We start from the raw sequence: 9,314 nt of genomic DNA, 5'->3' as shown, positions 1-9,314 counted from the left end.
CAGCTTGTATATATATATATCTGTGCGTGTGTGCGTATGAGTTTGTTTGTCTGTTTGTTTCCTCACTCTGATTCTTATTTTCATTTTTTGCTTTTGTTTTTGCGGATTCATTCCCCCCCCTGCCTCGTAAAATTTACGCATGTGAACTGTAATGTATCTCGTTGTCTCACACATACAAGCCTGCACGCGCACTTTCTATTTCCATCTCTGTGTGCAACTAGCTTGCTGTTCCTCTTGTCGTTTCACGCCTGCGGCTCGGTGGGCGGCCACCCACTCTGCACACCTGCAGCGTGCGCGTGGCAGGCGTCCTCCCGCCCTCTTGTTTCTGTTTCTTTTCCGCCTTCTGCTTCCCTCTCCCCACTGTTTCTTCCTCCTTTTCTTTTTCCTTCTCCTCCTCCTCCTCGCCGCCGTGAGGTTTTGCTCTAACGCGAGTTCCGTGGCACGACTGCGGGGTTGCCGGTGAATGGGGTCCCCCGTCGTCACGAGGGCGGCGACGGCGACGCCAGCGTGGCGGGGCTCGGCACGCACAACGCCTCTGACCTCGCCGCAGCGGCAGCATGGCAGTGGGGCGTCCCTCCCACGGCAGCAAAGCAGGCGGCCGCCGCCACAGCAAGACGCGCGGGAGGTGGCTGGGTCGCCTTCGCCGGCGTTGGAGGCCCGAGGCCGCGGGAGGGGGCTGCTGCTGCCGCCCGCCGCCGCGATGAAGCCGCGAACGGCGACGGCCGCAGCCGCAGCATCGTCGGTGTCAACGGCACTGGCGCCCGCGTCGTCGTCGTCGTCGTCGTCGACGGCGCAGCACAACGTGCTTCCGCTGCATGATCAGCCGGCTTTCCGCACGGATTTGGTGCACCGCACCGTCTTTGTCTTTGGGCTTCACACCGTTGAGGAGTGCCGCGCGCTGCTGCAGCTGCTGCAGGAGAAGTGCGGCCCTGTTGCCGGCGCCTTCCGCACCGCCGACCTCACGCGTCAGAGCGACACCGCCTCCGCCGCGGCTTCGTCGTGGGGGGCGGGGGTGCGTGGCGGGGCGGGTGCTGTGATTTGTGTGGCCTTCTACCGCGCCGACAGTGCCTGCATGGCGAGGCGCCTTGACAACACCGCCCAGGTGTTCCAGAAGCGTTTCCTGGTGGAGGGCGCGGCGCGCTTCCAGCACCTCGCGAGCCTTTATGAATCCATGTCTGTCTCCGCCGCCGCTGCCGCGCTTGCCGCCGCCGCCGTGGCCCCGCAGCATGAGCGGCTCTGGCTGCTGCTCTTTTCCCCGACGGTCGGTGGGGCGACGGTGGACTGGCAGGCCGCCGCCGCCGCGGTGGGGCGTGGCGAGGCGCTCTTGCTGACAGCGGCCCCACCTTCCGCGGGGCGTGGCGGCGAGGAGGGCGGCGCCGGCGGCGTGGGGTTCCTCCTCCGCCGCGATCACGCGAGTGGCGGCAGGCACCACACGCACCTCGGCTTTCGCCCCACCGCGGCGGTTCCGCAGCCGCGGCGATTTGACTTTGCGACAGAACCGACGGCCCCCACAGCGTCGACGGCGCCCGCAGCTGCCACCTCCGCAAACCCCGCCGGCTGCACCGCGGATGCGCTTGGCCGCTCCAACACCCTGCAGCAGCAGTACTACAGCACCCGCTACGAGTCGTCGGACGCTCCGCTTTTCTCCCTTGTCGCACGGCTCCCCTCACTGGTGCTGAGTCACATGTTCCACCGGGGTTCTGATGCGGCGGCCGATGCGGGCGTCTCCTACGGGGAGGCGTACCTTCCTGCGCCGCTGCGGCAGCGCGTGGAGCGCGTCGATGGCCGCCGCGGCGACGCAGCCACCGCAGCCTCCCCGGTGGCGGGCGGCGGTGGAGGCAGCGGCGTGGGTGACGAGGGTGCTCCGTTGGCGTCTGGCGAGCGGGCCGCAGGGGCGGCGTATATCCCCCGCATGCGATCCGTTGGCGACTACGTCGTCGCCACACTGCCGTTTGCCACCCACCTCCTCGCGCCGCTCTTCCGTGCCGGCGGCGATGACGCGCCCCTCGACGACGGCCACCCCACCACGGGGAGTAGAGGCGACCTGAGCGGCGTGGGTGGGGCCGGCAGTGCTGGTGGCGGCAGCAGTGGCCTCGGCGGCGCCGCGGAGGGGCGTAGTGGCGGGGGCGCGGGGTTTTACGGGGGGCGACTGCCACGCACTACGGCGTTTGCGTCAGCGCGGCGCAAGCGCCCCCGCGACGTGCCCGGCTTCGTGGACGACACGGAGGCGGCGGCGGCGGCGGCGGTGGTCGCCGGCAACCCACTGCGTGGCCTCGGCGAGGGATTTGTGTCGCTGCAGCCGGACACGTTGGCGGCCCTCTCCCCCGCCGCCACCCCCGCGACACCGCCGGCCGCCAACCTCGACGCGGCGGCCAGCAATGAGGCGGTGCGGGCGTACGTGACGGCGCGCGTCCGCCTGCGTTCTCTGCCCCGCCCCCACGGCGACGCCCCGGCACCCGCGCCCGTGCCGTCCCCCCTCGCAGCACCGCCGCCGCCGCCGCCGGCAGGGTCCGTCTGGCAGGAGTTGACGTCACCGCGGGAGTGGGGCCGTCTGCTCCGCCGCGCCCGCGGCCTCTACGACCGTTTCTGCCGAGTGCCCGTCGGAGGGGAGGGGGGATGAGTGGCGTGGCCGTACTGGACGCCTCTCGACCCGGTATATTTATATATTTGCTTTTTGCCGTTTTCCCTCCTTCCCTCTTTGCTTTTTTTTTGTTGTTTGCACTTCCTCCGCGCTGGGCGAGGCGGAGGGGGGAAGGACGAGCGGAGAAGCAGAGGGAAGAGGACGGAGGGGGAAAGAAGGAGAAGAAAAGGAGCGGGCGAAGGAAGAACGGAACAAAAACAGAAAGTAAAAAAAAAGAATAAATAAAAAGAAAGAGAGGGGGAGGGGAATGAAGCAAGAGGCACATGCGTGGGCCCTACCGCCACATATACACACAGGCAGACAGAGAGGCAGAGGGAGGCGGGAAGTAGACGGGCGACGGCAGAAGTTGCGGGGGCGGGGGGGGGGATGAGTGGCGTCGCGCGAGGTTTTTCATTGCGCAGGCGCGTGCGCCCCGCGTGTGGCCGCGTTGGGGGAAAAAAAAGAGCCGAGAGAAGAGGGAGGGGATGAGGCGTCCGCCCTCCTGCGGCCCTCCCACCCACCGCCGCCCGAAACAGCCGCATTAATGTGCCGCCGCAACAAAGAACGAAGTAAAGGCGGAGTGAGCGAAGGAATGGCCCGCCGCGCGCAGGCGTCTCCCTGCGAGTGTGTGAATGCACCCACCCAAGCCACTCCTTCCGTCCTTTTTCTCTTGCGTCTCGCATCCCGCATCTCTCTCTCTCTCTGTGGACTTCCCCCGCGTCTTCCACGGCGCGCGCACACGCACACGCACAACACGGAAGGAAGGAAGGAGAAGCCCCAAAAGCGCCAACAGCGCCAACGGTCAAACAAACAAGCAAACAAACAAGGAAAAACAGCAGCTGAAAATCCAGAGATGCCCAGCGTCGTCGTGAACTGCAAGTTCAACCCCCCAGTGCTCTCCATCGTCGGGGCGCCGCTGCGGCAGGAAACCCTCGACACCCTCGAGAAGGCCCTCCCGCGCTGCATGACGACCAGCCAAAACAGCCTGAGCGTCGCCAACGGCGGGGCGCCGAAGTTCGTGCTTCTCAACAACCAGCCTAACACGTGGCGCATGTCGATTGGGCAGCACTACTGCGACCAGCGCGGCCGCTGCGTCGTCTTCTCGGAGGTCATCAACGCGCTCCACGCGGAGGGCTGGACGCTGCGCACCACGAACTCCCACGAGTCCGACAACGAGAAGGACGTGGCCCGCCTCTTCTTTTGGCGCGCCGGCTGAGGCTGAGGCGTGTTTGCCGCCCTCTCTTTTTGTCCCCCCCTCCAAAAAAAAAAAAACAAACAGGCTGAAACGAAGAAGGAAGCAAGCAGTGAGGAGCGGCGTCTTTGGCCGGTCTTTAACTCAGCGTGCAGGCCTATTTGTGACGCACACACACGTGCACGGAGTCTGGGGGAGGGGGCGATAGATGTACATAGACCTGGGATGTAATACGCTGGAAAAGGGAAGTCCCGCTCCTCCCCCTCCCGCGTGCACACGCCGAACGGGAGGCGAGAGAAACGAAAACCAACGAGGCGGAAACACCGTCCACGGCGGACTGCACAAACGGGGCGAGAAGGAGCGATACATAAATGGGGAGAGGGCGGGGAAAGAGCGAGCGCGAGAGGGAAGGAGGGGGTAGACGGCGTTCCCAGCGGTGGGGGTATGCCCTGCTGTGCGCGTGTGCCCACATCCGTGCATGTGCATCTTTCTCTCTGTGTGTGTCTGTGTGTGGGCCCAGCCATCTGGGGAGTTGCATGGGGGCTGAGGAACTGTCGCGCGGAGAACGGGGGGGAGGCGCTGCGACGCGCCACACAAATCAACCGCAAGGAAGCAGCGCAAACGCGACACACAGCCACACACACACACACGCACATGTATAAATGTAAATGCGTGCAACGAGGAGGTGGGGATGAAGATGGGGATTGAGCGAAGTGCAGGGAAAGGAAAGAATGACGAAGAGCTTTTTTTGTTTTGTTTTTTGTTTCTTTGCTTCTTTTTCTCCTTCCTCCTCCTCCTCCTCGTTGCACGTGTGCGGGCGCACATTTTCCTTCTTTCATTCATTCTCACGCACACACTTCCTCCCTTGGCGTGTGTGCCGCTTTTTCATTGTGTGTTCTTTCTTGCTTTTGTTTTCGTGTTTGAAACTCGCTGCGTTTGCCGCCACTCTCTCTTCTCTCTCTTTTTTTTTTCTTTCTCTGCACGCGCGCACGCGTGTGGCCCCTCGGCGGCCGCCGAGGCGAAGTGGCCGGCACGAGGCACACGCACGCAGAGAGAGGAGGATAAAGAGAAAGGGGCACAAACGCAGACGGGGGTTTAGTTGCATTGCCGGCACACGTGAACGCACACACACACACATGCCCTTCCATCGAACTATCTATGATGTATATCTACCTCTACGTGCGTGCGTGCGTGCGCAGCGTTGCGGGCGGCCGCATACTAATAAATATCCGTGCGGTGTGCATGTATGACGACACCCCTGCGTGGGATGTGCCGTGCGCCGCTGTGGGCCGCGGAGCTGCGCCGTCTCTTTTCTCTTTTTTCTCTTCTCTCTCTCGCCTGCGTGCCCTTGCCTGCCGTGGGAGGGTGTCACTGCCGCGTTGCATGCGATGGAGCGCGACACCGCCGGCGCGGCAGTAGAGGCGGAGGCGTGGCACGCGGACTCCTGCGCCCCCGCGGAGGCGATGCTGACGGAAATGCACAAGACTGCCCGCGGCTGCACCGTCCACGCCCACCCGCCCCTGCACTGACGGCGTGCATGCGCCACACACACACGTGTGCGCGTGCGTGCCAGGGCTTATTCTCTTCCTTCCCGCATGCTCCCACGGTCTCGTGTGTTACTTCACTGTTCGCCACTTGTCGTTTCTTGCTGACGCGTTTGCGTTAACGGAAAGGGGGTAGAAAGACGCCTTGCGTTTGTGGATGTGTGTGCGTGTGGACCTTTTTCCCGTGATGCCGTGCACGAGTGGACGACTTCCACGTGTGCAAGCCATCCCCCACCTCCCTCCCTCCCTGTCTGCCTATTCGAGTGCCTGAATTTGCAACTACATGTATGTTTGTATATATATATATATATACACACCTCTCTCTGTGCCTGTGGCTTTCCCGTTTGGAGGCGTGTGCGCCCCGGCATTTCTTCCTTCTCTCGGTCGCGGCGGACTTCGTCTGCTTCTTCGTTTCCCCCTCCCCTCGCTTCTGCGTGGGCGCCTTTCCTGGAGGCGCCAGGCGCACGGGCGAAAGCGCGCGCGCGCGAGAAAACAGTAAGACAGTAGGAAAGACAGGAGGATTGGCAGTCGCCTCGCCGGGATGACGTTGGGCGACGCGAGGGAAAAGAAATCCCCGGAGGCTGGGGGTGTGGGGGGCACGCCGCGCCACCGCGAGTGCCTGACGCCGAACGCGCGACGCATGTACCTCACGCTGCGGGCGGCGGCTGTCTTGCTGTGGCTGCCGCACTCGCTGGCGTCCATGTACGTCGCCGCCACCGCCCCCGCGGCCACGGCCGCCTCGTTGCCGTGCGTGCTGGCCTTCAGTCTCGCCAGCATCGCCGCCACGTACTACGTCGCGGTGTGCACGCAGTGCGGGGAGTACCTAATGATCACCGCGTGGCTCTTTGGCGTGCTGCGGGAAGAGGCGTGGGCGGCCATGTTTCCCGACACCGTCGCCGTCCCGCAGAGCGGCCAGTCCGCCTTGGCCTCGTGGGCGGCTGCGGCCGCGGAGGGAGGGGTGCTCGCGCGCACGGGCGGCGGCGGCGTCGTCGGCAGCGGCGGCGCCCACGGCAGCCCCAGTCTGCTGTGGATCGCCGTCGCCATGCTGCAGGGCATCCTTGGTGGCATCCTCTGCAAGCTGAAGGACATCGACGAGGACCGCTACTACCCCACCCACGCCATCGGAGAGCGGCTGTACGTTGTGGTGCCCTTCTGCACCGGCCAGTGGCTGAGCTTCGTCCTGCAGAATGGCTGGCGCGGCATCGTCGTGGAGAACCTCACGATCCTGCTCTCCCTCGCCATGGTGGGCTACTGCGTCATTGGCTGCAAGCTGCTGAGGCAGCACACTTCGCTGCGGCGCGGGGACCTGATTGGGTTCGTGGAGGAGCTGCTGACGACCTCCTTCGGCGTCGTCTTTGCGGCGATGCTGCTCGGCAGCGTCTTTGTCACCCTGCTGGCCATCCCCTTTTTGAAGTCCCTCTTCTCACTGAACGCCCTGGTGAGTTCGGTGGGGATCGTCTTGGAGTTTATCGTATACGAGGCGGCGTAGGCGTCGCGTGGGCGGGCGCGTGATGCCCTGCAGGCAACAGGCGGGAGGGGGAGGGAGGGGGGTGGGGCAGCGAGGTGCACGCATTCGGCGCAGCCGCACGTAACTTCCCTCGGCGCGTGCCTCCCCCGCGCGGCCGTTGCTCTCGCGCTCTCCACCTCCACAGGCGGGTGGGGTGCCGCGTGGCGGGCGTCTCGATGTGCATACGCGCCGACCGCCCTCTCGGCGTGGCTCGAGTTCCGGTAACTCCCCGGTGGTGGTTACGGCGGCTTTTATTATTGTGAGTAGTATCATTATTGTGAGTGCCATATTTGCGGTGACCACCCCCCACCGTGTTTTTCTCCCTTCGCGTCTGTGTGTGTTTCTCTCTGTGTGTGTGCGGCTTCCGCTGCTTCCTCCACTTTTATCGCTGCCGCGGCCACGCAGTTAGCGGCGACACGACGAAGAAAGCGCCCGCGGCGTCCACCGACGGCAGGCGGCAGCTGGACACCCGCGTGGAGAGAAGTTCGGGAGAGGCGTGGGGCGCGGCGGAGGAGGCGGCGCGGCCGATGGCGTACTTCACGGTGCACTACGGCAACAACGAGGCGATGATGTTCAACGCCGAGTGCAGCGTCGGCGCGCTGGTGGACCGCATGCTCGAGTTGCTCGCGCCGCACACCGCCGGCTACACGCGGCTGGAGCTCCTGCCCATCAACTTTGTGCTGGAGCAGTTCCGCCCGCCCGCCGGCCTCGGCGCGTCTGCGCGGGGCGGGCAGCCGCCGCACGAGGCCGGCAACGACGCCGCCGCGGCCCCGTCAGCGAGCGCCCTCAAGTCGCCGCCCTTCACCGGCGCGATCCCGTTCGTTGGGCTCGCGACCCGCGCGGTGGAGAGTTACGCCGACGCCGTGCTGGGCGGTGCGACCGCCGCCGCGCTGCCCCCGTCGACGCCGGCGGTTTCCCCCTCCCCCTCCGCGGGGGGCGCCTCGGCGAGCGCGGCGGCGGCGGCAGCGTGCGGCGGCGGGCCCACCGCGCCCTCCCCGGCGCTGCAGAGCTCCTACGTGCTGCTCGGCTGCCGCCACCACCCGTACCACCACCCGCCGCTGCCGCCAGCGACGACGACGGCCGCGGCGGCGCGCGAGCGGACAGGCACGGCCGTCGCCCTCGGTCTCGCCGCCCCGACCTCGGCGGGGAACAGAGCCGCATCGGCGGCGACTCGGAGGACGCGCGCCAGCGACGCCGTGGCGACGCCGCAGCAAATCGCCACGCTCCACCGCGCCCAAGTCGTCGCGGCCGCCCCCATCGTCGCGGCGCCTGCCAGCCGTGGAAGCATCTGCAGCAACGCCGCCGGCAGCTGGACGGCGGCCCCCGCGCAGGGCAGCGCCCCCAGCGTGGACCCAGCCACCCTCCTGCTGTACAACAACGGCCTCGCCCTGGGCGGGGCCGGCACCGCCGCGTGGCGCAGGAACTTCAGCCACTACCTCACCACGCTGCTGCTTCCACAAGCCGGGGAGGCCACCACCGCCACGACGACGACGACGACGACGACCGCCCCGCCATGCGACGCTGAGCGCCAAAGGGCCACCTTGACGGAGACCGCCAATTCCCACAGCGAAAGCGCTCCGGTGGACAGCGCGGTGCTGCTCCCCGCCGCGGCTACGGGTCTCTTCAAAACACCAGCGCCCCCCATCACCAACTACGACGTTCTCTGGCGAGGGCCACGTGGGGAGCACATCCGCCTGCAGGAAGCCCTGGACGAGCGCGTCTTCACCGACATCGACACCAAAAAGAAGAAGCCCAAAAAGAGCTGAAGGAACGGCTCAAAATTCTCCCAGGCAACAGTCACCTATGTGTCCCTGTGTGTCTGTGTGTCTGTGTGGGTGTGTGGAAAGAAGCTGAGTGGCAACGCAGCGCCAAGGGAAACTGGGGAGAGGCATGTACACGACAGCAACCGACAAGCACTGCGGTGCACGAAAAGAAGAAAAAAAAGCACGGATCATTACCAAATCGAGAAACGAAGAAGGAGGAAAAAAACAACAACATAAATTATGCCCCTGCTACAATATGCACGCACGGCACCATTTATTACAATTCACCTTCTCTTTTCTTCTTCTTTAATCTTCTCGCCGCGCCCGCCCGGTGCCGGCCGGCAGGAGCGTCCAGACCGCGAGCAACAAGCGACCCCCACGAAGGCCCAAGCGACAATGATGCTGCGCCGCTTTTTCCTCTGCGTGCTTCTCCTCGCCCTCTGCTGCGCCTGCGCGTTTGCCGCGGCAGAGGGTCAAAGTGCAACTGCTTCAGTTCCTGATCCTGATGCCGAGACCACGACGACGACGACGACGACGGAGGCTCCTGCCGACACGGACGACGACGACGACGACGAAGGCGCCCGAGGGCGACGGGAGCAGGCCGGGCGGCCCCGCGTGGGTGCAATTGCCGCCGCTGCTGCTGCTCGGCGCGGCGGCGGTGGCGGCGGCCGCGGTGGACGGGGAGGGT

General features: G+C 65.4%; 5 protein-coding genes across 5 annotated transcripts, besides 12 other annotated features; all 5 read left to right on the top strand.

Annotated features, from left to right (window-relative positions):
* Positions 1 to 21: 21 nt before the first annotated feature.
* Positions 22 to 58: a microsatellite.
* A 277-nt stretch (positions 59 to 335) lies between these two features.
* Positions 336 to 403: a sequence feature (GA-rich).
* Positions 404 to 463: 60 nt separating this feature from the next.
* Tco025E_06844 (uncharacterized protein) lies at positions 464 to 2,620 on the top strand (the record flags this gene model as incomplete). The annotated part of the gene is made up of 1 exon (XM_029373712.1): positions 464 to 2,620. The coding sequence occupies one exon, from the start codon at positions 464 to 466 to the stop codon at positions 2,618 to 2,620; it is 2,157 nt and encodes a 718-aa protein (XP_029226168.1).
* A 46-nt stretch (positions 2,621 to 2,666) lies between these two features.
* Positions 2,667 to 2,718: a sequence feature (A-rich).
* A 76-nt stretch (positions 2,719 to 2,794) lies between these two features.
* Positions 2,795 to 2,877: a microsatellite.
* Positions 2,878 to 3,423: 546 nt separating this feature from the next.
* Positions 3,424 to 3,446: a microsatellite.
* Positions 3,447 to 3,473: 27 nt separating this feature from the next.
* Tco025E_06843 (uncharacterized protein) lies at positions 3,474 to 3,836 on the top strand (the record flags this gene model as incomplete). Its single annotated transcript, XM_029373711.1, has 1 exon — positions 3,474 to 3,836. The coding sequence occupies one exon, from the start codon at positions 3,474 to 3,476 to the stop codon at positions 3,834 to 3,836; it is 363 nt and encodes a 120-aa protein (XP_029226167.1).
* A 602-nt stretch (positions 3,837 to 4,438) lies between these two features.
* Positions 4,439 to 4,467: a microsatellite.
* A 125-nt stretch (positions 4,468 to 4,592) lies between these two features.
* Positions 4,593 to 4,614: a microsatellite.
* Positions 4,615 to 4,757: 143 nt separating this feature from the next.
* Positions 4,758 to 4,791: a sequence feature (GA-rich).
* Positions 4,792 to 4,990: 199 nt separating this feature from the next.
* Positions 4,991 to 5,022: a microsatellite.
* A 558-nt stretch (positions 5,023 to 5,580) lies between these two features.
* Positions 5,581 to 5,613: a sequence feature (G-rich).
* A 23-nt stretch (positions 5,614 to 5,636) lies between these two features.
* Positions 5,637 to 5,668: a microsatellite.
* Positions 5,669 to 5,897: 229 nt separating this feature from the next.
* On the top strand, positions 5,898 to 6,845 carry Tco025E_06842 (uncharacterized protein; the record flags this gene model as incomplete). The annotated part of the gene is made up of 1 exon (XM_029373710.1): positions 5,898 to 6,845. The coding sequence occupies one exon, from the start codon at positions 5,898 to 5,900 to the stop codon at positions 6,843 to 6,845; it is 948 nt and encodes a 315-aa protein (XP_029226166.1).
* Positions 6,846 to 7,192: 347 nt separating this feature from the next.
* Positions 7,193 to 7,221: a microsatellite.
* Positions 7,222 to 7,390: 169 nt separating this feature from the next.
* Positions 7,391 to 8,629, top strand: Tco025E_06841 (uncharacterized protein; the record flags this gene model as incomplete). Its single annotated transcript, XM_029373709.1, has 1 exon — positions 7,391 to 8,629. The coding sequence occupies one exon, from the start codon at positions 7,391 to 7,393 to the stop codon at positions 8,627 to 8,629; it is 1,239 nt and encodes a 412-aa protein (XP_029226165.1).
* Positions 8,630 to 8,866: 237 nt separating this feature from the next.
* Tco025E_06840 (mucin TcSMUGS) lies at positions 8,867 to 9,314 on the top strand (the record flags this gene model as incomplete). The annotated part of the gene is made up of 1 exon (XM_029373708.1): positions 8,867 to 9,314. A coding segment is annotated over one exon (448 nt), but the record flags the coding sequence as incomplete, so codon positions are not given.

The sequence above is a fragment of the Trypanosoma conorhini genome, assembly GCF_003719485.1.
Source record: "Trypanosoma conorhini strain 025E chromosome Unknown Tco_14.4_contig_00486, whole genome shotgun sequence".
Lineage (NCBI taxonomy): Eukaryota > Euglenozoa > Kinetoplastea > Trypanosomatida > Trypanosomatidae > Trypanosoma > Trypanosoma conorhini.
The sequence above is the reverse complement of the archived record's forward strand: the minus strand, read 5'-3'. Positions and strand labels throughout refer to the sequence as shown.